The sequence below is a fragment of the Corythoichthys intestinalis genome, chromosome 4 (genome assembly GCF_030265065.1).
Source record: "Corythoichthys intestinalis isolate RoL2023-P3 chromosome 4, ASM3026506v1, whole genome shotgun sequence".
Taxonomy (NCBI): Eukaryota; Metazoa; Chordata; class Actinopteri; order Syngnathiformes; family Syngnathidae; genus Corythoichthys; species Corythoichthys intestinalis.
In genome coordinates, this window is record NC_080398.1 from 8,350,978 (window position 1) to 8,378,780 (window position 27,803).

At 46.2% G+C, this 27,803-nt stretch overlaps 1 protein-coding gene across 2 annotated transcripts; it reads left to right on the forward strand.

Moving 5' to 3' along the window:
• Positions 1–3,866: 3,866 nt before the first annotated feature.
• Positions 3,867–27,803, forward strand: atp2c1 (ATPase secretory pathway Ca2+ transporting 1). Of its 2 annotated transcripts, XM_057834083.1 has the most exons (28): positions 4,204–4,554; positions 5,073–5,147; positions 11,841–11,948; positions 12,032–12,148; positions 12,216–12,305; positions 12,367–12,402; positions 12,465–12,526; positions 12,615–12,723; positions 12,792–12,947; positions 13,021–13,089; positions 13,163–13,238; positions 13,301–13,367; positions 20,270–20,394; positions 20,475–20,572; positions 20,637–20,732; positions 20,792–20,881; positions 21,708–21,812; positions 21,911–22,067; positions 22,125–22,295; positions 22,377–22,474; positions 22,558–22,608; positions 22,852–23,018; positions 23,105–23,173; positions 24,068–24,184; positions 24,253–24,400; positions 24,486–24,581; positions 24,647–24,788; positions 27,522–27,803. In XM_057834083.1, exons 2-28 carry the CDS (start codon positions 5,079–5,081, stop codon positions 27,641–27,643), a joined length of 2,811 nt encoding a protein of 936 aa, XP_057690066.1. In that variant the 5' UTR covers positions 4,204–4,554; positions 5,073–5,078; the 3' UTR covers positions 27,644–27,803. The 2 variants fall into 2 exon arrangements, with proteins under 2 accessions (XP_057690067.1, XP_057690066.1); XM_057834084.1 differs by lacking the exons at positions 4,204–4,554; positions 5,073–5,147 and adding an exon at positions 3,867–4,135.

Genomic DNA, 27,803 nt, shown 5'->3' on the forward strand with positions numbered 1-27,803 from the left:
TCCGTGCCTCGTATAGTGAACAGGAGAAAACAGTACTATAGGAACGAGGCCAAAGAATTTAATACATATAGCCCCTGATAGCAGTGAAAATAAAATAACTCTCAATAAATATATAAAATGCGGATTATTAAACATCAGGTCAATCTCGCCCAAATCTCTGTTAGTTAATGACTTCATTGGGGATTATAATATTCATATTTTGGCCCTGACTGAAACTTGGCTTCAGCAGGATGACTTTGTTAGACTTAATGAATCCACACCCCCAAGTCACGTGAATTTTCACACAGCTAGAAGCACGGGCCGCGGAGGGGGGGTGGCAGTAATATCACACTCTTGTTTAGGTATGAGCCCAAAAAGTAAAGCTAATCACATTTATAAATCCTTTGAAAGTCTAGCACTATCAATTATAGACGCTAACTGGAAGAACCAAAAACCAATTCTTTTCATAGTGGTTTACCGTCCCCCTGGTCCCTACTCACAGTTTTTGTTAGATTTCTCTGACTTTTTATCTAGTACTTTGCTAAGCTGGGATAGAATTATAATTGTTGGGGATTTTAATATACATGTTGATGATGACGGTAAGGCTTTTAATGACCTACTAGATGGGAATGGCTTCATTCAAAATGCAAATAAACCAACTCATAGTTACAAGCACACCCTGGACCTGATTTTAACCTACGGTAGGGAGATTAGTGATCTTAGTGTCCATCCCCACAACCCTGTACTGTCTGATCATTTTCTAATTAGCTTTCAGTTTGTGCTTCAAGATAATCCGTCTCTAGCGACTAGAACTCAGATGAAAAGGACATTATGTGATGGCTCTGTTTTAGAATATAAACAGATAATTCAGCCAATATTTGCCTCCATGTCATCTGATAATGAAGGAATAATGTCCGGCCTTGCGGTTAATGAGGAGTTTGTTGATAGTGTTATGTTTACTCTTCATACTACTCTTGATGTTGTCGCACCCCCAAAATTAAAGTTTGTCAAGCCGAGACGAGCCTCTCCCTGGTATAATGCTGAAACACACTGTCTTAAACAATCGGCACGTAAATTGGAAAGACTTTGGCGCCGTTCCAACACAGAGCACACTCTCTCTGCCTGGAAACACAGTTTAGTGACCTATAAACAGGCCTTGCGTACGACTCAAACCAGATATTACTCATCCTTAATAGATGAAAACAAAAATAATCCTAGGTTTCTGTTCAGCACTGTAGCAAGGCTGACAAACAGTCACAGCTCAATAGAACCTTCTATCCCAACCACCCTTAGCTGTGATGACTTCCTAAAATTTTTTAACAATGAAATCCCAACTAGTAGAAATAATATAAATGAATTACTTCCAACTATTAGGTCTGATAAAGTGCAGACTAAAAATTCTGAATCTCCTATAAACCCCTCTAAAATATTAAATAACTTTACCACTGTAGACTAAATCGATGTCATTTCAATTATAATGTCCTCCAAACCATCAACGTGCCTCCTGGACCCGATCCCAACCAAACTTTTTAAAGAGACCCTGCCTCTAACTATTGATATTATCTTAAATATAATAAATACCTCATTAGTTACTGGCCATGTGCTGCAGTCCTTTAAATATGCAGTTATTAAACCACTTTTGAAAAAACCTACTCTTGATCCTGATATCTTGGCCAATTATAGACCTATTTGTAATTTACCATTTCTTTCCAAAGTCCTTGAAAGAGTGGTAATGAAACAGCTCTGTCAGCACCTACAGGACAATAGTTTATTCGAACATTTCCAGTCTGGCTTTCGAGCTCATCATAGCACTGAATCTGCATTAGTCAAAGTAACTAATGACTTGTTACTAGCCGGTGACGTTGGATTAGTCTCGATCCTGGTTCTGTTGGACCTGAGTGCCGCCTTTGACACAATCGACCATAATATCCTATTGCAGAGACTAGAATGTGACATAGGCATTAGAGGAGCAGCCCTCTGCTGGTTTAAATCATATTTACCTAATAGGTACCAGTTTGTCAATGTAAACCAGCAATCGTACTCTAGAGTTAGTTATGGTGTGCCGCAAGGATCGGTCCTCGGGCCCATCTTGTTTACGCTGTATATGCTACCTCTAGGTAATATCATCAGAAAACAGTGTTAACTTTCATTGTTACGCTGACGACACACAACTGTATTTATCAATTAAACCTGAGCAGATCGGACAAGTGGACAAACTAAGCGCCTGCGTCCGAGATATAAATACCTGGATGAGCACTAACTATCTTCTACTTAACCCTGAAAAGACAGAAGTCCTTATAATAGGCCCGAAAAGTGTGAGAGACTCTTTAGCTGCCCAGATAGTCACTCTGGACAATGTAAGTGTAGCCTCCAGCACCACAGTTAAAAACCTAGGAGTTTTATTCGACCCTGACTTATCGTTTAAAGCTCACATTAAGCAAACCTGCAGAACGGCCTTCTTTCACCTGCGCAATATAGCCAAAATTAGAAATATTTTATCTAAAAGCGATGCAGAAAAATTAATTCACGCGTTCGTTACATCGAGATTGGATTACTGTAACTCCCTACTTGCAGCTTGTCCTAAAAGTTCTCTAAAAGGTCTTCAGCTAGTCCAAAACGCAGCAGCAAGACTTTTAACAGGAACCAATAGAAAAGAGCACATCACCCCTGTGCTCCAGGCCCTTCACTGGCTTCCAGTTGAGTTTAGAATGAAATTTAAAATCCTCCTTCTTACATTCAAGACCATTAATGGGTTGGGGCCATCTTATCTCACCGATGCTCTGGTTCCATACCGCTCTAACAGAACACTTTGCTCTCAGAATGCAGGTCTACTGGTCGTTCCCAGGGTTTCTAAAAGTACTGTCGGAGCTAGAGCCTTTAGCCACCAAGCCCCTGTTTTATGGAATCAACTTCCAGCTAATATTAAAGAAGCCGAGACAGTTTGCACATTTAAGATTAGATTAAAAACGTTCCTATTCGACAAAGCTTATAGTCAGGCTAGTTGAAGTCGGAGTAGCCTCACAGTTAAGTCTAAGCTGCACGAGAAGCTACAATGCTGAGTTCTATGAGCCACTGAGTTCTATCTCCTTTCTCTCACTCTACCTACCACTTGTCTCACTTTACTTCTATTTTCCAATGTTAATATCTAGTTGTCTATTCTCTTCATCACTAGTCACCCGGTGTCCCCTCTGGGGAGGGGCTATTTTTCAGCTGCAGCCTCTTGACTGTCTGGACCCCTGGCTGGATGGACGTTTTGGTTGCTACCCCCGTCTCATCTGGCTAGATGGACCTCTTCTTGTTCCTTTACGGACTGTAACTTGGCCTGCTAATTCCCATTAGCAGTCCTGGGGCTTCCTGTCTATCCGTCCTGGGAGTGGATCTCTCCTGACTCTGGTACTCCCCAAGGTTTCTCATTTTTCTCCCCAAGACTCTGGAGTTTTTCCTTGCCGACATGGAGGGTCTAAGGATGGGGGATACCCCGGACTTGAACTTTATGTATTCATCTTTGTTGCTTCATTTGCTGTTTCTGATTGTGTATTATATTGCCTCTGCAAAGCCCTTCGAGACAACCTTGTTGTGATCCAGGGCTATACAAATAAAATGGAATTGAATTATATATCTTTCCAATGCTAAATCAGAATAAATACATTCAAAACACGCACGCACACACACACACGCACGCACGCACAAATACAATCTTTTAATTTTTTATTTTTTTAGGGGAGGTGCCACTTCGCTGTTTTCACATATCGCGGCTGCTGGGTTCTGGTCCCCAAAAAGCGCGAAAAACGAGGGACTACTGTATTTGCAAAACACAGGCCTCCTTCACGGGAAGATAAAGGCAGTTACGCCACCGCCAGCAGGGGGCGTCACGCCATGAGAAAATACAGTACCTCAAAAGAAAAAAATAGCTGCTACTGCCTAGTATCGAGTGCAATCCTAATCGTTAATTGCAGCGGTGCTCTCGAGGACAAATCGTAAGAAGATGCGCGTTAAAGTGTCGGGCGGGCCGGCAGGCAGGCAGGCGGAAACGGTGGCTCTTTATTTGAAAGCTCCCCGGAAGTACAGTGTAAATGACTGACATGGTGGCCGAGCCGTGTTGTGTCGGAGTCGCGGAGCGATTTGGCGGAAGATGTTGAAGAGACGCGAACTTCTGGTAAGTGCGACGGCGTCTCCTTTTCTGGCCCTCGCGAGCGTAGAGGGCGGCGGCCACCTTCGGCCGGCCGGCCGGCTTAAACCGCTCGCATCCGGTCGAGGGGAAGGCGGAAGGACGACTCGCTAGCTTCTCGCATTAGCGTCTCGCTAACGCCGCCGGAGGCTCGGAGGGGCGGGCTGGTTGGACGGCCGGCTGGTAAAGTCGGAAGCTGCCGCCGCAGGCGCGCAGATAGATGTTCACAGTCCGAGCCCAAACTATTGTCGCCGTGCGTCGAAGCTAGAGCTGAAGCTTCCAAGGTGGAGGCTACTAATCATTGGCTAGGTAGACGTCACCTGATTTGAGAATTGATGAACTCAAGTCCGTGCAAATGGATTCTTCGCCCTGCTATTCCATCCTAAAGATAACAAAGTGCGACTCCGGTAAAGTTGTACCTTTTTTTTTTTTTTTTTTTTTTTGGGCCAAATTTACACACTGTAATGACTTGAAACATACTAGCCATTTTTAGTCTCAATCCGTACATGCCCCAGTATTGATCTGCAGTGCCCCAGTATCATTTTACCGGTAAAAATACTTTGGAGTTTTAAATCTACAGAATGCGCCTATTTAATTTGGTCATATTACTCAATTCACATCATATACACAATCTGCACACGGTTCCTTAATATGTTAATTCGTGCACGTAACTTTGGCTGCGATAGGCATGTAGGAGTTGGGGACTTTCGGGACACATGTTGCGTTCATGTGTGTCGGGAGATTTGCCTTTCCAAATTGGACAATCGTTCAAATGTGTTGTCTTGTGGGATGCCAACTTGTTTCAAAGAAGGGTAACCTATTTTAATGCTCCAACCCAACGATAGATCACAAGTTGAGTGACTGTTTAGCACTTTTTTATAGACACCATGTAATAGAGAAACATTTTTTTCCGATGACTCCCAAGACGTGAATGCAGCATCAGTCGTGTGCCAATCGTACAGTTGACGGTGCAAATGACATCTTCCCACTTGCTTTACAGGTTAGTGCCTCTCCTGTATGGAGGTAGATTTGTGTCTTTATTATTCAATCAAAAAAAAAGTTGCTTCAATCGAAATATATATTTTCAATCGAAGAAAACGTCTCTTCAATCCAAAAAAATGTGTTTGAATGCAAAAATAAATTTGAAACTCAAAAAAATATATTGGAAAACTATTTTTCTTTGATTGAAATTTTTTTTTTTGGGATTTAAGTCAAGTTTTTTTTTTTTTTTTTCATTGAAACACCATTTTTGATTGAAGTCATGTCATTTTGCGTTTGGACCACATTTTGGCTAGGACATTTGTGTCTTTATGATTCAATCAAAAATTAAGTCGCTTCAAACAAAAAAAAAAATATTTTCAAAAGAAAATCACTTCAATCAAAAATGTTAAAAATATTCAATCGTAGAAAAAAAGGTTTGAATGTGAAAAAATATTTGAGACTCAGAAATTCGCATTTGAACACTTTATTTTTCATTCAAACCGTTTTCTTTGATTGAAGCAATCCTTTTTGTGTTTGAGCCATATTAGGGGTAGGACATTTGTGTCAAAATTCAATCGCAATAAAAGCTGCTTTAATCAAAAAACTTTTTAATCAAAGAAAAAAATCATTTGCAAAAATATATTTTTTTATTTGAAATATATATATTTTTTATTGAAGTATTACTTTTTTTGAAAAGCAAAAAGTTTCAAACTCTTTTTTTTTTTTTCAAAGTGGAAAAAGATTTGAACACACTTTTTTTTTGAAGTGGGAAAAGTTTTGAAGGCACTTTTTTTTCGATTGAATCATTTTGACACAAAGATTTAACTTCAACACTAGTTCCGGTGTGTTTGAGTGGCAGCTGATTGCGCCAATGGCATAAAAGTATGAAGCAACAATAACGGCCACCAGGGCTCCATCCAGCCATCGGAGTCTCCTGGAGTCCAAGCCGAATATAGGGCACCAGTACGGGGGTGTGACATCGGCATTTCACCGGAGTACGGTGCCCTGCTGCTTAATGTGATTCAACACGGCGAACTTCACCCGCTGCCCTGATGTGACGGTTGGCAATTGGTTCCAACCGGAGTGTCCGCGACGCGCCGGTACAAGAGTGGTCGGCGAGTGGCCCGACACTAGCCTGCCCAGTAAGAGAGTGGACTACCGGCGTCCACGCCTGGAGCCCCATCACTTCAACTTTGAATGAGTGTCGTGTCATTCGCGGACCGTCCACTCTACAGCCGGCCTCCGCGCCTGGGGGGGTGATATCGGGGTCCGACCAGTGTACCGCAACAGGGCAACGTGCCGTTGCGGGTACGGGTAAATAGGTACTACTACCGTTGAGTGCGGACCGCGCGGCGGCGATACGCGACGGCCGGCGCCATCGTGCGCTCTGGCGGGTGTACGTCACTCGGCAAAAATGCGTGTCCATCTTTAAATCTGGGTGTAAAACGCTATTGTTTATTTCGGCCTTTTCCCAACGGCTCTTCCTGTTCAACAATGTGACGTGCTCTTTATCGGTTTGTCTAAGAAATGAAAACCGGATGAAATGATTCTCGGTTTTCATCCGCGAAAAGCAGACGAAGACGAACACGTTTTGAAATGACTTAAATGCGACTAAGCACTCTGCGAATAAGTTTTTGGGTCCAGAAGATGCAGACAAAAACGAAAATGGCTGCCAACACTGCCGAACAGGGACCGTTTGAAGTCTGCGATCGGGGTTCGCGGGCGAGACTAGTTCAAGTGAAGAGTCTCCTCTTGTTGGCTAATTAGCCAGTAGTCTGTAAATCATAACCTTGAATCTGCTCCATTAGCTGTCGGACGGCTCTGTCACCGATTAAAAGTCCTTTGCCTGCAAACCAAAACGACGGCGGAACATTTTCATCTTTGCCCAATTGGAAATCATTTGGGCGAGCGGCTTTGGATTCCAACCTACCGGAGCGCCTGTCCGGGCCCGATGCCGATGTCGTCGACGGCCTCGGCGAATTTGTCGGCCGCGGGCTCGTAAAACGGCACGGCGTCCGTCTGTCATCGATGCGCCTCCGGACTTTTTCCATCTTATTCTTCTCGTTCTTTCAACCGGCGCTTACCAGATCGCACATCAGATAAGTCGCTCGTCGTTCTTGTCGGCAGACTTGCCATTGTGCTTTTCGCGGCCGAAAAAGCTTTTGAGCCCGGACCGGTTCCGCCGCATTGTTGCGACGGGCCTCGCCGACACGCGCCAGAGACCGGCGGCGCGTCTTTTGGAGACGACCGGCTGGTGCGGATTCCCGGCCAGGTCCCGAAAAGGCGGGCGGAGACCCGCAGATGGGACGTCTTTCCCGGGTGTGCGGCTACAATGTTCAAGTTCAGCTTTATTGTCAAATTTGCATATACGTCCGCGTGGTTTTCTTCAAACTCAAAGTAAGATTAGACGTGTCGACTACAGGCCTTTTGGTCTTTACGCACCCGGTCCCGGTAACCCAGATGTCCTTTCGGCCATTTTCGAGCAGCTCAGTGGTAGAGTAGTTGTCTACCAACCCAGAGGTTGTGGGTTCAATTCTCCGCCCTGATGAACTCGTCTAAGTGTCCTTGAGCAAGACACTGAACCCCACGTTGCTCCTGGTGCTGCGTCACCAGTAGGTGAATGGTGAGATAGTGTAAAGCGCTTTGAGCGCCTTGAAAGGTGGAAAAGCGCTATATAAGTATAACACCATTTAACACCACTTAGCGGCCGCAAATTTTATATAAGGCCTCGTTCGACGGGGCGGCGAAGCCGAGGCCGGCCGGACTGGTTTTGTCACTCAAAAACTGGGGATGGTGATGGCCGTCGAAAGCGCAGTGGGCATGTCGTGAAGGTTAGGGGTCCGGTCGGGTCCATTAATCTTGTGTTTTGCTAGCCTCGCGAAGCGAGATGGTCCCGCCCGATATATTCATTCTTCATGCTATGCCTTTTTGGCAACCTCAAGTATCTAATCGCATGGCGGCCGTCTGATAACCGAGCCGATTGGCCGCAACGACTAATTGATTAATAAATTCGTCGCCAACAAATTTGATGGTCAATTTTTGCCGGCAGCTATGAGCAGTGTATTACGAAGTGTCAAGAGTTTGTCTTTTGTGTTGTTCGATCCGGTGTGCCTCCGTCAGAGGGGTGTCGACAAAGCCAATTGTATTCTTTGTTGACAAGACATTGCTGCTTGCCACTAAAGCTAGTTTTCCATGATGCTAACCCGTGTCTTAAGTCTCCGTTTGTATTATTTTGGAGAAGCATATTAGCACTTGACTAGATGTTGGATGGTAAAGTATTCAATCATTTCTTTAAAAAAAAAAAAAAACCCACACACATAAACCCATTCATATAACAGTCTCCTTTCAGCACAATCTCCCATTCAAACTAAATTGTCAGACGAGAGTGCTTTGAATTGTACAGTGATCCCTCATTTTTTGCAGTTAATGGGGGTCAGAATCCGCCGCGATATGTGGAAAAACCACAAAGTAACGCAACCCCCCCAAATATATTTTTTGTGTTCAATCTATTTATTCAGATTTAGCATTGGAAAGAGATTTCATATGTTTTTTTTTTTCACCTTTTCCCCCAAAGTCATAGACTTCATAATAGGGCTGCAGCTATCGAATATTTTAGTAATCGACTGAAAATTCTATCGATTAATCGAGTAATCGTATAAAACAAATATATTTTTAGGTGAAGAGCAATTATAGATATACATGAGAAAACAAGACATTTTATCATTTTCAGTCAATCAATGTCTTTATTTTTGATGTATATTGTTGAAAACAGCCAACAATTGCATCTCAGACTTAACTAGAATTTTAAAAAATGACTAATTCACTGCTTTCACTCAAAAAACCTTTAGATCTTATTTTTAAAAAGTATATATTTATTATATATATATATATATATAAACACACCTAAAAATGCCTTTACGCTTGATAACACACATCACTTAAAAGTTAGGATTTTTTCCCACGTTTTTCAATTAAATTTCTATTTGTGTCAAGCCATTTTTAAATTCTAGTTAAGTTTTAAGTTAGTCTAAACTGTAAGTCCTGATAGGATTTTGAGTTTTTGCACTGTTCAAAATAAATGTATGATACAGGCTGTATTGGAGCACATTAGGGACTAGTGCTACTTGGTGTTTTATCCAGCAATGACTACTGAGCTAAAATTGATAGTTAGCATTATTGAGTTTTTATTTGACACCCTCATCACTCCACAACGCTATGTTATGTTAAAGCCTGTATGTAAGACACGTTAGCCACGCATCGAAAGCGGTCTTAATTAATTGAAACCTAGCCCTCCGCAGTGCTAAAGTAAGGTGAGCTAGTAGTGACAGTAACGTTAATCTTATATATTAGCGCTTAGCGCTCTTCATTAGCGCTTAGCGCTCTACTGCTTTAAGATGGCGGCTGTTTGCTAACGCTGCCCAGACGCGGCCTAGTCTGTCACTTTGCATCTATTTCAACATACATGTGATCTCTGAGACTCATTGGACGCTACCTGCAACTAACGTAGCATGAGCGGGCTAGTATTTAGCAACGTCGGCGTCGTTTGTAGCTTTTGTCGGCTGCAGTAATTATTTTTCCTCTACGCACGTGACATCAGTGCGTTGTCCCGCATTAAAAGTAGTCCGAGCAAAACGTGATGCTTAGAGCTGTCAAAATAAACGATTACTCGAGGTGAATAAAATTACTGGGATCAGTTTTTAAACTCGAGTTACTCGAGTTGCTCGAGTATTCGTTTCAGCTCTACTTCATAATGTATTGATGGGGCCCATCTCCGTCAAAGCTGACCGAGTGGAAACACAGACAAAGAGCTTTTTCAGTTGAAAATTCTTGTGAACGAATGCTTAAATCCCTGAATTCTTATAGCTATGGACGTAAAACGGTCTCCATTCTTGGTTAAAAGCAAAAAAAAAAAAAAAAAAAGTGCAGGTAGCATTTATTTTACGTACATATTGTGAACTACGAGGCTAGCGAGTAAGGAAATTAGTGGCCGCCATATGAAAACAAAGAGCTTTTTTCCGTCTTGTGAATAAATGTTTAAATCCCTGAATTTTTTATAGATATGGACATTGTTGAGTGATTAGGATATTTTAAATAAATAATGGACATGCATTTGTTAGGCTACTTTATTAATTAGTAATGTACAATGCATCGATAATCGTGATCATCGCGACAACCGTGTTCATCGTTTAATTATCGACTCGTAGCGCCCCGGGTCGTAATCGAATGGAATCGCGGGGTGCCTAAGATGGCGCACCCCTATTGACCGATATGCGGCTCGGTCGGCGCCGAGCCGAGGCGAGCCGTCGTCCGATCGGCGCTGGTATATTTTTTCAGGGTTCCTTCTGTGAAAAAGGTCTCCGTTGGATCCTTCCCAGATCGATATTGGTTGCGATTCTATGGAACAATCGGGTGTGCCGTGCTCAAATGAAAAGAATTGCCCTCTTTCAGCTTTAATTGGAGAGGAATTGTTTTCTTCAAGGAAAGGATTTGAAGGAGTCCCTTTGCTCCGAGCCGGGACTAGACCGGGAGTCATCGGTCAGGCGGTCTCGTGACCTGGCTAGGGCGGGTCTGAAATTGTGTTTGAAATTGGCCCGAAACATCCCGGTCCGCTTGCCGTGTGTGTTAAGGGCGGGGGCGGTTGCGCCGGCTGGCCTTTAAGAAAACATTGTAGGGAGCTGCCAAATATCCGTCGAGCGACGGACGGAGCCTCCGCTAAGCTAAGCAAACGGCCGCCAGTCGCTCAACTCGTCGCGTCTGTCTCGGGCAGAAAAGATGACAAGAGTCTTGCGGGTAAGGCCTTGCGAGCGCTTCCATTCAAACTGTTTATCCATATGTCATTTCGTTCACGGCCGGGCACAGGTGTCAAAGCGATTCCAGAAAGGGCCTAGTGGGTGCTGGATTTTGTTCCAACCGATAACGCGCAGAGAGTTTAACCAATGAACTTCCTGCTGAAACAAACAGCACCTGACAAAGTTGAACTGATTACACATGTAAAAGATCTAATTGGTGAAAAGGTGTCCTCTTCATTGGTTGGAAAGCAAACCTGCACCCGCTAGGCCCTTTCTGGAATCGCTTTGACACCTGTGGTTCACGGAGTAGGAATATGTAATTGAATCATTTGTTAAGAGCATTAACATTTGATAGCATTTAAGATAGCGGACAAGATAGCCAATTGTTCTTTTGTTGAACTAAGATGATTTCTTTTTATACCGTTTGAGGCTAAGCTCAGGGATTTGGATGTATTTTAAAATACATTTATTGCTGTGGTGCCATGAAAGCCCAATTCTGAATATAACACTCAGGTATTTTCTTTTTACGCTTAATGCACTCTTAGCGGCCAAAAGAAATATGACTGCAGGCCTACACCTTTGTTTGAAATCTCCTAAAATGTATTCTGAACTCATTTAGTGATAGATTCATCAATAGCTACAGCCCTACTCCTATGAATCCAACTGACCTAATGACGGTATAGTGGCAGATATTTTGTCATCATCCGAGATGGGAAGTAAGTCCTGGCAAAAAACCTCCAGTTGACTAGCCCAAATCTGCCCTCTGACACCTACTGTATGAGCGCGTTGACAGATGGACATTTGTTTGGCCTGCCTTTTTTCCCCCCGCGATAGACCAAAAGCAGTGCATCCGGTTATTCGAATGAATAACAAGTGGGTCCGGAGGAAGACTTCAACCCTGACGTTTATTTTTTGTCCCCCAGCTTTCCCACAGACATGAGGAGTGCGGTGAAGATGAAATGATGGTTCCCGTGCTGAGTTCCAAAAAAGCCAGCGAGCTGCCCGTCAACGAGGTGGCGAGCGCTCTGCAGGTAGAACCCCCGGCGGCGGCGGCGGCGGCGGCCGGCGCCTTCCCGAGTCTCCCGCGAGGTGTCGTGTCCGTGTTTGCGTGCAGGCCAACCTCCAGTACGGGCTGAGCGAGCAGGAGGTCGCCCGACGGCGGCTCTTCCACGGCTGGAACGAATTTGACATCGGCGAGGACGAACCGCTATGGAGGAAGTACATCTCGCAGGTACGCCGCTTAGGGTTTCCGCACGAGAACTCGCCGCCGCTTAGAGCTTCTCGGTGGCCTCCTCCAGTTCAAAGATCCGCTGATCCTCCTCCTGCTGGCGTCGGCGGTCATCAGCGTCCTCATGCGGCAGTTTGACGACGCCATCAGCATCGCCGTGGTACGTCCCGCGACGCGATCGACTCTCTTAGCGTTAGCGCTGACCCTCTACCTCCGCGCAGGCCATCGTCATCGTGGTCACCGTGGCCTTCGTCCAGGTGGGCCGCCGACAGACGCCCGTCCGGCGGGCGTTTCCGCGCTGACCGCTTCTATTTGACAGGAGTATCGCTCGGAGAAGTCTCTACAGGAGCTGGGGAAACTGGTCCCGCCCCAGTGCCACTGGTAAGTTCGCCTCACCTTCCTCCGAAAACCAAAGCGGCCGGCGCTCGCTCGCTCAGAGACATTGCCGGCCGGTCGGCCGGCTTTTTAGCGTTCGCGAGGGGCAGCTGCGGCACATGCTGGCCAGGGAACTGGTCCCGGGCGACACCGTCTGCCTGGCGGTGGGCGAGCGCGTCCCGGCGGACCTGCGCCTTTTCGAGGTGAGCTAGCGCCGGGCGCGGGCCCGCCCGCCCATCCGGCTCGGCCGTTTACGTCCGCGACCCGGCAGGCCGCCGACCTCTCTGTGGACGAGTCCAGTCTGACGGGCGAGACCGCGCCCTGCGCCAAATCCGCCGCGCGCCAGCCGTCCGCCGGCGAGGGGGACATCGCTTCCCGGGCCAACGTCGCCTTCATGGGAACGCTGGTGCGCTGCGGCAAAGCCAAGGTAGGAGCTCGCGCCGTCCCGTCCGCTCCCGAGCCCTCCTCCTCCCTCTCTCACGAGGCGGCGTCGGCGGCAGGGCGTCGTCATCGGAACCGGAGAGAACTCAGAGTTCGGGGAGGTCTTCAAGATGATGCAAGCCGAGGAGGTTCGCGCGTCGGCTCCCGCTTCGCGCGTGACGGACAGACAGACAGGCTAACCGTGTGCGTGCTCGCGCGCAGGCTCCCAAGACGCCGCTGCAGAAGAGCATGGACCTGCTGGGAAAGCAGCTCTCCCTCTATTCCTTCGGCATCATCGGTCAGTCGGTCGCCGGCGTCGACCGCCCTGCTCTCGGCGTTAAACGCGTGCGCTTCTCGCAGGCGTCATCATGCTGGTGGGCTGGCTGCAGGGCAAGCGGATCATGGACATGTTCACCATCGGCGTCAGGTAAGGTCGGAACCGCCGACCCCGTCCGTTTTGGCGGGAAGGCGTTTCCGCTCGTCCCCAATTTGTCTCGGTTTTTGTTCCCCCCCCCCCCCCCCCCCTTCCGAATGCACAAACTGCATTTTTCCCGCTTAGACTGGATATCTCGTGCGAAGGGGTCAGCGATGACAAAACAATTTTGTCGACAAACACTTTTTTTTTCGTGAATCTAACGAGCCTAAATTGGGTCTCGGGAAACTAAAATATAGCGATACAAATTTCAATTCTCGTCCGATCGGACGAACGTGGCGTTCATTTTCATCCCGCCAGTCGAAAAGCGGACGGGGATTTTGCTTCCGATAAGCAGGCTGGCTTTCGACACACCTTTATTGACTAGCGACTCACTCGCCCTTGTTTGTCAAGCGTTTACAATGGTGGCGTAACAGCTGTCGAGTTGCCCCGCAATTTTTTGTTTCACCGTTAAGCGCCGCTGTTGACTCGCTGAGTTAGTTCATTTTTACATATCATTTTTTTGTGTGCATTATTTTTATTTTCCTGTCGTCATTTTACAATTCTTGCTAGGGTATTGTTAATAATCATTTGTTGACAGGATTCAATTAAAATGGCGAAAGTTTCATTTCAGCGAACGCGCAACCAATCGGTTTCCGTCCCGTTTTCCAACGAGGAAGAAAAGTCCCGTGCGGCAAGCCGTAGCGTAAGCGCCGCCACCTCGGCCGAGTTGCTGAAAGTAAGCAATTTATAAGTTCAATAAGTCAAGTTGGCTTCCCTGTTTGTTCACGAGCGGGCCAAAGCGGTATGTATATTTTTGTTTATATTTTGTATATGTTCGTTTATTCAATTGTATCACCAGTTCTACGGCGGGTCTACGGTCAAAGAAAGACTCGACAAGAACGCGCCAGTCCCCGTTGGCAAACAAGCCGGTATAGATAGCGCCGCTTGAAAGAGGTTTACCCGTAAGTAAGCCTGTCGCGATATGCAATAAGTCAAATTATCGCACGGTCAATAAAATTGAGGGCAGCCATTTTTCTGGCTGCGCAAACATATGTGCGTACTTGTGTTTGCATGTGCACACGTGTGTGTTGATTGCATATGGGACTCCAGTAGCTTTCACATATGTTTATTGGCCATCAACACGCCGTAGAATTAAAGTTCAGACATACAAAATAAGGAAACACGTCAATATGAAATATTGTAAAACGTTAGCATTGCCACATTGAAGCTCATGGAAAAAAACACAATGCACTGTACCAACCCAGCATCCGGCCCTTGAGCGCTCCCCAAGTGGCTCCCTGGAGCGTTTTCAAAAATGTTTAAACATGGGAAAAAAATAGTTGAGGGAAATATATTTTTGCTTTTGATATGGTTTCTGTAGGAGGACAAAAAAGACTCACAAACATTCTTAACGTTTTCCAATGCTGTAAAAATGTGTAGAGTAAAAATTACATTTCAACATTTCTGTCAACAAATATGTGACGTTTTTGTCATGTTGTACTGCACAAATGCCTCAAGGTGCCGCTATGTACCTCTGTATGGATAATGCTTTCGTTGGTCCCCTTGTTTTATGGTACTTGGCAAGCAGTAGTAAAAGACGGTGTGAGTAAAGAGTGCGTCCGTGCAGTTTTTTCTGTCCAATATTCCAATCGGAGTCTGAACCCGACAGAACATAGCCTGCGACACACGTTTCTATCAGCACAGCGGGATGCTAGGCAGGTGGCTATTGTCCACAAACCAGCAGCCGAGTACCCGGTTGGCAGTGAGGGAAAAAGTGCCATTCCGTTACTTCTGAAGAACTTAGAGCAGAGGAAAAATAGATTGAAGTGGATTGCATTGCCAAACTCCACTACTGCTCGGTGTTTTGTCGCAACCCGAGGGATAATAAAGCGTGAAAAAAACGTTCACAGATGAAGGAGACGTTCATCAACATATCACAACACCTAGATAATACAGAAAATCAAAGACGTGCCCAAATAAGGAGCATGTTAAGCACGTTCCATTTGGTTGTTTTCGTAACCTCAAAAACAACAAAAATTGGATTTCTTGATTGCATTTCCATCATTTCATAAGAGCAATGAAACAATTCATTTATTAACAATATTGTAAAGAAGTTCAACATGAAGTCACGTGATGCGCTGGTTGGACGCACTGCAGGGAAAATAAACATTCAAACATGAAGGCTCATTATGTATTTTTTCCCAACTTAGTCATTCTGATAGTAGGCTAATACAGATACATACAAGCATGTGATGTCTTCATTATTAGGCCTATTAAGGGCTTTTCATTTTTTGCGGCTCCGGACATAATTGTTTTTTTGCTCCAATATGGCTCGTTCAACATTTTGGGTTGCCGACCCCTGTACTAACCAATTTAGCCTGCTATAAGACATTGGCAGTCTTCTCTAGCCTGGTACACCAGACTCACCGCTGTTCCAGCTATTGAGTCTGGCCACCATTCAAGCGGATACAATTTCCAGGGCGGAGCAAGCCACAGCAAACAGACAGCGGAGCGGACCAATCAGCAACGGGCAGCGCAGACGTCACGTTATTAAAGCGAGGAGAGCAGGACGAGGGACTTGCGCGCGGAAGTAAACGTACGAGGAGAGCGGAGTTTATTCAACATGGCTAGCGCGGGACAGACTGTTGTCAATGACTCGTGTCGATGTGTTTTTGGTCATTTAAAACTGATTTTACCGTGGATTGGAACATATTCTCGGCTCTCCTGTTCAGCTTTGTTGTGGAGACGACTTCCGACGCGCAAGACTGACGTTGCTCGTTAAGAGCACGTCACGCAAATAAACGAATCTGATTTGTCGATTGATTTTGTACCTGCTCGAAAAGGCTGTTAATGGGATGGTTCCCAGACTATTTCTCTCAGTGTTTGAAAAATACAGGGAGAAAAGCCTGGCAGAGCCAGGCAAAGGGTGACACTTGGAACATGAAAACTCGCTGGATTAAAGAATTTGCAAGTGATGCGAAGAAAAGAAAAAAATCTATTACTGACACTACATGTGTGATGAAAGCAAAGTGCACTTTGTTTTTTTTTGTTACTGAGTGTAAAGCTTATGGTTAGCGGCTTAGCTAACGTACTTCCTGTGAACGTTTCAAAATAAAAGCACGCCGTGTTCAGATTTCTGGAGGCAATCGCATATACTTCAGATTCTACACAAGGAATACATTTCAAATGACACCCATTATGAAAAATCCGATAGGCAATGATAATATGTCATAAATGAGAATAATTTCGGTTCAAATTTGTTGCGTGCCCACTTTGCAGGACAAGATGACGGTCATTTTGGATCAAATGAACACTTTTAGTGGGCGGGCGGACAACAAAAATAGCATTGGGTTTCTCACCTATTTCATATTCTGCACTTAACTAGCTTTCAAATGACTCATTATGCCTTGTGTGTTTTTTTTCTAATTTTTAATATAGTTTGTGTTTCAGACTAACCCTAACCCATTTCAATGGGTGCTTTATTTGGATGTATTGTTACTAGGGCTGCAGCTATCGAATATTTTAGTAATCGACTGAAAATTCTATCGATTAATTGAGTAATCGGATAAAACTTTTTTTTTTTTAGGTAAAGAGCAATTATAAATATACATGAGAAAAAAAGACATTTAATCCAATATTGAACCATTTTCAGTCAATCAATGTCTTTATTTTCGATGTACATTGTTGAAAACAGCCAACAATTGCATCTAAGATGTGACTGGAAAAAAAAATTCACTGCTTTCACTCAAAAAACTTCTAGATCTTATAAAAAAAAAAAAAAAAAAAAAAACATATTTCTTACCTAAAAATGTAATTACGCTTGATAACACACATCACTTAAAAGCTACGTGTTTTTCCCACGTGTTTCAATTGAATTTCCATTCGTGTCAAGTTATTTTTAAGTTAAGTTATAAGTTAGTCTAAACTGTAAGTACTGATAGGATTTTGAGTTTTTGCAGTGTTCAAAATACATGTATGATACCTGCTGTATTGGAGCACATTAGGGACCAGTGCTACTTGGTGTTTTGACTACTGAGCTAAAACTGACAGTTAGCTTTATTATGTTTTCATTTTACAACCTCATCACTCTACAGCGCTGTGTTTTTACAGATGAAATAAAGCCTGTATGTAAGACACGTTAGCCACGCATCGACAGTGGTCATAATCAATAGAAACCTAGCCCTCCGAAGGGCTAACGTTACGTGAGCGAATGACAGTAATGTTATATTAGTGATGAGAAGTCTACTGCTTAAAGATGGCGGCTGTTTACTAACGCTGCCCAGAAGACGCGCCTGAGAGTCTGTCATTTTGCATCTAGTCCTAAATGCATGCGATATCTATGAGACGCATCGGACACTACCTGCTACTAGGCATGTGCCGGTTACCGGTTTCACGGTTTACCGTGGTGTGAAAACGTTGCGGTTTCAAAACCACTAAAATTTTCCGTCAGACCGTAGTACGGTATTCGCCATTTTTCATGTGTCAAAAATGCAGCCAGAAGTGGCGTGGCGCGGCAGCGCTCACCCCCTCCCGTTTGTTTCTGTGTGTGAAAGTGACGCTATCGGCTAGACAGCAACCAAACCCAAAAACAAATACTCCAAACATAAGTCGTTCTTTTCTTCAATTTATTGAGCTCTCAAATCGTGGTAAGTGTAATATACAAAATAAATACATTTAAAACGTTGTACAATTGTATTTTTCCATGTGTGAGACGTGAGTAGCTTCTCCAGATTAGCACCATGGGAAAGTTCGCTAAAAACAAAACACACATTTTCCTTTCAAATTCGATATACGCACTAACTAAAAGCTTACAAAGATGAATGTTAGCCTAAGCTTAGCTGGAAGGGCAACTTCGTCGAGTGTTACAGCCGCAGAGTGAGAAAACAAACTTGATTTGCTTGAATGAAGGGGGGAAAAAAAGGCATAGCATCAAAGATCGTTAATTGACGAAAGATGATCTTGCCCTAAGCACAAATCCGCGTTTGTTAGCTCAAGCAGAGGTCTCACTCCCAATGTTTTTTTTTTTGTTTTTATAGATGAAACCTTTCCACAACAATATTTACATTTTAACTTTTACATTTTTAACTAACTTATACTAACTTGTACATCTTTAACTAACTTATTAACGTATGAATTCTTTGTTCTTTTTAACACAAAGGCATGACCAGATTTGACACATTGGCTGAAAATGGCAAAACTTCACTTGAGCTTTTCCACCCTCAAAAAAAAAAAAAAAAGTCATGCAGTATACATTTTTCAAAATTGTATTCAGAAGTGTTTTTACTTTTTACAGAAATTATATTGTTCTTGCTCTAATCTTAAGCAACTTGAGCTGTGGCTGTGGGTATAGTCTATTAGTTATATTTTAATTTTATTTAAAATGTTTTTTTTTTTTTATTGATAATGCATTTATTTTAACAATATATTCATGTTACAATTTGCAACTATGTTCTGAAAAAAAAAAAAAATCCTGTTCAATGGAGAAGTTTTTTTTTTTAACCCATACATCTCAAAATAACACATTTTGTAGCTATAATTGCAATACCGTGATACCGTGAAACAGCGGTATTTTTGCTCACGGTTATCGTACCGTCAAAATCTCATACCGGCACATGCCTACCTGCTACTAGCATCATGCGGGCGTAGTTTTTAGCACTGTCGCCGTAGTTTGTAGCGGCTGTCGGCTGCGGTAAGTTTTTTTTGTATTTGTTTTATTGCTTCTTCCTTTACGCACGTGATGTCAGCGCGTTGTCCCGCATTAAAAGTAGTCCGGGCAAAACGTGATGCTTAGAGCTGGCAAAATGAAACCATTCCTCGAGGTGAATGAAATTACTCGGATCAGTTTTTATACTCGAGTTGCTCGAGTATTCGTTTCAGCTCTAATTGTTACTATGTTCGTGATTGAATTGTTTAAAAAAAAAAAAAAAAAAAAAAACTGGCAATAATATCGCATATTGGCAATCATTTATGAGGCAAATATCGCCTAGTAAAATTTGTTATCGCGACAGGCGTACCCGTAACTGAACGCACACCAATGGGAGAGTGGCGTTACTACAGTACACTAACATTTGCGCAACCCGAGCTGTTTGGGTACCTACCCGGAGCAACTTTGGACCACTCCTATCACCGGCGCAATGTGATCATCAATGGTAAATGAACACAGCTTATTCCTCAAAGCTGTTCCTGGAATGCCAATTTCTCGTAGTCGTGTCTTTTCAACGGTGACAAGGCGGAAGATAACAGGGTGGCAGTAATGCAATAATGAGTACGAGGAAAATGTCGCACGTTGCAAACGTATTTTAGTGTCGCGAGAGGCACTGCCGGCCCCACAATAGCGTAGCAAAGCGACTCCCTTATTGGTGCGTTTGCAGTTGCGACGCCCCTATTGGTGGGTTTGCAGGCGTGACGACTCGCAAGTGCACTTTTTCCAGTGGCGCCATCGTTGTAAATGGTTGTCGAATGCGTGAAACGGGTGAGAGGGGTCTTAAGTGCTAGACTTAATTGAAGCTAAACCCCCCCCCCCCCCCCCCCAAATCTGTCGCGACTAAAATGGACCCAATTTTTCGTCTCGACTGAAAGGAGAGGTTTTGTAAAGGAAAACGTTTTGACACGAATAAATGGTCAATCAAAAGAAGATGTATTTTTGTCCAAATCACAAAAATGAAAGCTAAAAATGACCCGGGCGCGACTGCTGTCCGAGTGGCAGCTTTTTAAATGGAACAGCAGCAGTACGTCAAAGCGGCTTGTGTGTTTTTTTTTTTTTTTTTTTGAAAAAGCGCTCTAGAAATAATAAAAAAAAGTATTTTTATGTCAAAAACGCGTTGAATTTGTTCACCGAGCCATTGGAAAATGTAGCCCCGAGCGTGGACGGCTTTTTAGCTAAGCTAAGCCGAGCTAACATTTTGATTCGGCAGTCTGGCGGTGGCGGCCATTCCAGAGGGGCTTCCCATCGTGGTGACCGTGACCTTGGCGCTGGGCGTCATGCGCATGGTCAAGAAGCGGGCCATCGTCAAGAAGCTCCCCATCGTGGAGACGCTGAGTACGCCGCCTCCGGACGAAAGACTCCCCCTCCCGCCGGCGCCGGCGTGATCCGCCGTTTGTTTTTCGCCCGCCCGTCAGGCTGCTGCAACGTCATCTGTTCGGACAAGACCGGAACGCTGACCAAGAACGAGATGACGGTCACCCAGATGTTCACGTCGGACGGACTCCACGCCGAGGTGGATCGCGGGTCTCCTCGTACTTTGACGCGCGTTGACCTCGACTTCTTTCGCCGCGGTTCAGGTGACCGGCGTGGGCTACGACGGCGGCGGCGAAGTTTTGGCCGACGGCGAGCTCGTCCACGGCTATTCTCACCCGTCGCTGAGCAAGATCGCCGAGGTGGGTTCCCCGCTCGCCGAACGGACGGCGGGCGATTGACCGCGCGGGCCTGTCTCCAGGTGGGCCGCGTGTGTAACGACTCGATCATCAGGAACGGGACCGTGCTGGGCCGACCCACCGAGGGAGCGCTCGTGGCCCTCGCTATGAAGGTAGCCTTTTGGACCGACCGACCGACCGACACTCTCCTGCGTGAAGCGGTGGCGGCGGCATCCGTCTCCATTTCGGGCGATAGAATGCAATAGATAGAACATTTGGGAGCTAGTGCATTTTCACAAACTCCTACACAGAGAGTGTCCAAAATGAAGCGCACTTGGATTGAGGTGGTATTTCCTTTCCTTCTGTCCCGATGACCTCCGCGAGCCACAACATTAGCGCAGCGGTGCTTGCTCAGCGGAGTCCAACAAGTGTGTTCCTTTTTCATTTCCAGGGATTGGTAGTTGACAGTTTTACTCGGAACACATTCGAATAACAAAATACTTGGAACCGACGGACATGTCAATTGCGCTTCCAAATCATGATACAAAAGGCACTCGGGAACAGATTCGTAGCTACGTCGAGGCACCACTGTATTAGGGCAATCACGTTAGAAATAAAAACTAGTTGGGCAAGTACCGATTGAGGAAACCGGCTTAGTTTATTTAGCTTAGCTTTCTTTTCGTCCGTTTCCTTTCATTCTCTGCTGTGTGCGCTGCAGCGCTAACGTGCCCCTTACTGACATCCGTTAGCATTGCACCAAAATAAGAACATTCTTGTCATTCTATTCATTTCTGTAAATGTGGCCGCTAGCCAAGCCACAACACGTAGAGCCCCCAGTGTCACGAGTGGGGAAAAAAAATGAATCCGACTCATCCGGTTGGCTTCGCCTTTCAAGTCGCCCTACGGCAAAGACGGAGCAGGCGGGAGCGGAGTCGTTTCCCGCTCCCTCGTCGCTCGTGCTGAATTTTTCAATTGAGCGGCGCTTCGGCTCGCACGCAGATGGGCCTGGACGGCGTCGAGCAGGAGTACGTGCGCGTGGAGGAGCTTCCCTTCACCTCGGACAAGAAGTGGATGGCGGTGCGCTGCGTTCACCGCGCGCGGCAGGTGCGTGACCCCGGACGCCGGCGGCGACGAGGACGCGAAGCGACGGCTTTCGTATCGAGCGCCAGACTGACGCCGGGCGCTCGCTCCGTGTGCTTCAGGACCAGGCGGGGGTGTTTTTCGTGAAGGGCGCCCACGAGCAGGTGATCCGCCTGTGCGCCTCCTACAACAGTCGAGGCGCCGCGCTTCCGCTCAACCAGCAGCAGATAGAACTCTACCGGCAGCAGATCGGCTACATGGGCAGCGCCGGCCTCCGAGGTAGGACCGCCGCCCGTCCCGAGGGGCCGGCCTGACGCCCCGTCCGTCTCCCCTCAGTGTTGGCCTTCGCGTCCGGCGACCAGATGGGGGCTCTGACTTTCCTGGGCCTGGTGGGCATCATCGACCCTCCCAGGTCTGGGGTCAAAGAGGCGGTGGGCACGCTGCTGGGCTCGGGGGTCGCCGTCAAGATGATCACCGGAGACTCCCAGGAGACGGCCGCCTCCGTCGGTCAGAAATCGTAGCGTCGCTTTCGACCCGCGGCCGGCGTTTACCGGCCATAGAGTAAAATGAAAAACTTTGCGCCGGCAGCCGGTCGTCTCGGCCTCTCGTCCAAAGGAGGGGAGTGCTTGTCGGGAGAGGAAGTGGACCGTCTGGACCTGCGGCAGCTCTCGCAAATTGTCCCTCGGGTAAGACGCGCGTCGACGCCAGGGCCGGCGGGCGGGCAGACGGACGGAGGCCGATGAGAGCCCGGCTTTTTCTGTGCACGCAGATATCCGTTTTCTACAGAGCCAGCCCCAGACACAAGCTCAAGATTGTCAAGGTATATATGCACGCAAAAAGACATTTGCAAATGTACCCAAACCAAAACACCTAAACTAAAAGATAAGAGAAACGGACGCACAGACAGACGGTTATTTTGAAACGACCAAGACTATTTTGCTCCAAAAGACTAAGACCAAAAACAAGACCGATACACCGCAAAAGCACGCATACTCTGACCGACGGCCAAAAAGCATTAGAAGCATAAAACCGAGAGCGATTTTGAAGCGGGCGGGGGCCGCAGTCCCTGCAGAATATCGGCGCGGTGGTGGCCATGACGGGCGACGGCGTCAACGACGCGGTGGCGCTGAAGGCGGCCGACATCGGCGTGGCCATGGGCCGTACGGGGACCGACGTGTGCAAGGAGGCCGCCGACATGATCCTGGTGGACGATGACTTCAACACCATCATGTGAGCGGCGCCCCGGCCCGTTTGTTTCTATTCAGAAGGAGATTGACGAGTTATGTATTGTAACAATTTTTTTGCCCCTAACCAAGGTCGGCCATCGAGGAGGGAAAAGGAATCTACAACAACATCAAGAACTTTGTGCGCTTCCAACTCAGCACGTAAGTCGTGACGCCCCTCGGATTTGTTAGCTTTCTCCAAGGCGGTCGTTCCAAATGAAAATTCGGCGTGAGTACGATTTGCCTTTGACAAAGGCTCCGCCCCCCAGAGAGACGGCGGCTAACCCCACATCCTTTGTCACTCTAACGCTGGCAGGGGGTGCGGGGTTCTGTTCCGAACCGTCTGGTGTCTTGCATGCGCACAGTCAGGTGCTTCTTGTTTCAGCAGAAAGCTTAAACTGTCCGCGCGGGATCAGTTGAGTCTTTGAAGTGATTTATTTTTAGTGCCACGTGAATGTCTGTCCAAAATGCAGTGGCGGCTTAAAGCGATCGTTTTCTTCCTTTGGCGTGGTCTAAAAAGGTGACCGTCATGTGTTTCTTAACGTCTTGCCGTTCGAAATGACTTTAGTCTGTTTTTCTACAAATTGAAAGAGCTGCACAAACATCCTCCGAGATCTGCCATTTTTGCCAGGGGTTGTAAAGTAGAAGGGACATCAACTTAACTATGTTAAGCTAATAATGAAACGGTCACTTTGCTTCGTTTTACCTTAAGAGAACGCACTTGTGTCTTTTGGAGACATTGCCGTTCGTCTTAATCCATTGGGGGTTTTTTTCGGTTTAGGGAAGGGAAACTTCTACTCCCGGGGTGTCCGATATCGCATAGGGACACGTCCGCAGCTCGTCCAGACTTTTGTCTTTGTTAAGTTTGCTTCGAGTCGGCCACGGCCAAATCAATCCATCGGGCTCGACGGAGCCGGCTTCCGTCACGACGGCCTCTGGGACGTAGCGTCGGTCGATGGCCGTTGAGAAGCGAATGGAGTTTGCCAAAGGTCAAATCAACCAAAAAAACTCACGAGCGCTTTCTCTCTCACGCCGGCCGCCGGTCGTCCCCCGCAGGAGCATCGCGGCGCTGACCCTCATCTCCTTGGCCACGCTGATGAACTTCCCCAACCCGCTGAACGCCATGCAGATCCTGTGGATCAACATCATCATGGACGGCCCCCCCGCCCAAAGGTCCGCCCTCGGCCGACTTTGCGGAAAGACCGCTTCCAAAGGTTAACGAGACGGGCGGGCCGTTTCAGTTTGGGCGTGGAGCCGGTGGACCGGGCGGTGATCCTGAAGCCTCCTCGCAACGTCCGCGACAGCATCATCACGCGAGGCCTCATCCTCAAAGTTTTGGTGTCGGCTTTCATCATCGTCTGCGGGACCCTCTTTGTTTTCTGGAGAGAGGTGAGCGCCCGTCCCGTCCCGTACCGTCCCGTGGCCTCCGGTCCTCAGGCCGATCCTCATCCCGCTCCGGCTCTCTTTCCCGCAGCTGCAGGACAACGAGATCACGCCCCGCGACACCACCATGACCTTCACCTGCTTCGTCTTCTTCGACATGTTCAACGCGCTCAGCTCGCGCTCGCAGGTGACCTCGCCGCGCCGCGACCGGCGACGGCGACGACCGGCGCCTAACTCGCCGCTTGTGCCCAGACGCGCATGGTGCACGAGCTAGGCCTTTGCAGCAACCGCGCCTTCTGCGTGGCGGTGCTGGCGTCCATCATGGGACAGTTGCTGGTCATCTACTTCCCGCCGCTGCAGAGGGTCTTCCAGACCGAGAGCCTCAGCTTCTTCGGTGAGAAACTCCAAATTCTTAACCCTTCGGGCCCCTTTGCACGCCTTTAAAGAGCATACGACAGGAGAAAAAAAGTCTTAAATGGCATTATTATGTGAATTAGAATCATATTTTGAGACGATTCGACTATATACAACAATTTCGCAAAGTGCAGATGACGAGAAATTAGTCTTTTAATATGCCGGTTAGCCACGCCTACCATTATAGGGCTTTAGCGTCCCCAACAGGTGGATGACGTCAGCGGTAGACTGGGCTCATCGGTTTTACTATTCAGCCCGTCGAGGGGGAACTATTCACAACGAGGAAAACGCCATGAAGAGAGCCGCAAAATGTCATTGTTTCAGTCTCTCTACGCCAATATTTTTACAGGATATTCTTTTTATCCAAGTATTTTTCCCCAAGAGCTATATAAATGGCTTGAGAAGGACCAGTCAGCCCGTCGAGGGGGAACTATTCACAACGAGGAAAACGCGACGAAGAGAGCTGCAAATTGTCATTGTTTCTGTCTCTTTACTTCAATATTTTTACAGGATATTCTTTTTATCCAAGTATTTTCCCCAATTGCTAAATAAATGGCATGGTCATGACAAATAACAGTCTTGTGCTAAATGGAAGATGAAATCATAAAAATGCATTTATTCAGGACGACATGGCAAAATGACTCCATAATGGTCAAAACTGTCGACTTCACCTTTACTGTCGCACCTCCCGAACGATATTTGATGACACCTAAATCGGACATATGTCATTTCCCTTCCCCGGCTTCGAGAATGTAAACAAACCGAAAGGCGTGACAGCTAGCCGACACGCTAACCCGAACCGAGTGATGTTTCAAAGTCTTCGAAGCGGAAAATCACACATAACTAGCCTCAATTATTTGACATGACGACTGGGTTGTCGATTGTCTTCGCGGATCGGCAAACCGCCCGGCGGAGAGCAATTTACACTTTGTTCCCCGGAGGAGGGCGGCTGCAGTTGTTGTGCAGCTAACGTGCTGCTAATGTGCATGGGGAGAGCTTTTTACATGCCTATCAATGATCAAACGTAAGCAGTCCTTTATTTAAAGAAAGTTTATAGTGTTTACTTTGTAATAGCTGTATTAATATTTGACATAATACTAAACAAGATGTTTACTCACTTCCTCATAAGTCCAATGGTCCCACAGTAGTCGTCGGGCTTGTTTTGGCCAATATCCACGGTGAATGGGAACCTTATGAAACTCCAAAAAGGCGCATACGCCTCTCCCTCATACAGAATGATTTTTCTGCAGCCGTTTGGCTGGCGTAATGCGAAAAATAAACGTGTTAATCCGCAAAATCAGCTGAATCCTTCGTCCTCATACACAACAGTACGCTGTATAGTGAAGAGGACGCCTTCTACCGTACACGTCACAGCGCCCTCCTCCTCAATGCAAGACCCAAGCCGGAAGTCAGTCATTTTCATGGCGCGAGATTCAAAAAACTAAATAAATATAGCGATCGCTTCCACACACATCCAAGCCGTCCGTATCATTCAGGAGCATACGTAAAATATAAACATGCTTTTTTGTGTCACATGCACTTTAATGCTCTCAGGCAGTGCGGGTTCGCAGCTTCTCAGGTGGAAAAAAAACAAAACAAACCTAAACCCTAACCTCCACGAGTAATAATAATATATATAATATGGTATAATAATGGTAAAATGAGTGGGATTGTTTTAGGTTTGGAAATGTGTTTTATATAATTTGGATTAAATATAATAGGCGACAAATTGCACTGTGTTTCGTGGATGAAGTATAACTAGATGTAAATATATATATATATATTTATGGGTGCATGTAAGTGTGTGTGAATATGTACATATTATATATGGTATGGATATGTTTGCATATGTTGCATGTATGTATGTATATATATATATATCGAATTGTATTTTAAAAGTAAGCATTATTATTATAATAGGAGTATATATTATAACATTGATCTATTCACATATATATATAATAGATAGTGGGTCCTGGCCTGTGATTCTATTGTTCTAAATATATCTTTATTTATGATTTATTACGAATTATAATTGGTTCATTCTTTTATTCCCCACAAAAACAATAAACATTGAGTCCGAATAGGTGTAAGTAGGGTAATCTAATATGTATTTGATATTGATATATTGAAGAATGTATATGTGTGTGTATGCATGTATATTTATTTCTGTATGAATATATATATATATATAATATAATATCCGATAACATAACCCCTAATATTTTGAATAACCATATATCCGACTTGAGCCAGTGCTAGTGAAATTCATTTCACTCTATATATATATATATATATATAAGTCACCTAACCTCCACGAGTCCCGTAGCGTCTCTGGCAAACTCAGGGATCCAAGTCACACGGACGGTCCAATAGCTTCTCCTTTTGTAAGAGCGGGGACCGTCGGGGGCGTCACGACGACGGAGGGATCGCGCTCTTCGGTCTTTTATCGCGGAGAGAGCGGTCCGTCGAGAAGTCCGATCCCAGACCTCTTATGTTTCGGGGACGGTCGCCATAGGCGGGGCTAGAACAGTTTAGACCGAGGACAGCGAGTTTTGAAAATGACGCCGACCGGACGATAGGGTTCACGAGCGGGGGAGAGAACCGAACTCGGATCGGAAGGACCGCCGAGCTCCCCGTCGAACCGTCAGAAAGGCGCGGCCCGGAAACGGATCTATGCCAAGTGTCTGACTCCCCCTTCCCCTTCACGCAGACCTGCTGTTCCTGCTCGTACTGACGTCATCCGTCTGCGTGGTGTCCGAGGCCATCAAGAAAGCGGAGAGGTGGCGAAGCGCGCCCAGGAGGACGCCCGCCGATTGCTTCCATCAGGTATGATGCGGACCGCCCCGAGACGCGCCGAGGGACCCGCGTCGGAGCGGAAGGACAAAACGGCCCAACCTTCGCCGCCGCGTTCCCGCCCCCCCCTCCCCGCTGCCGGACTCTTTCATCGTCACGTAGGTCATTTGGGAAGAGACGTCACCGCGTCGTCTCTCGA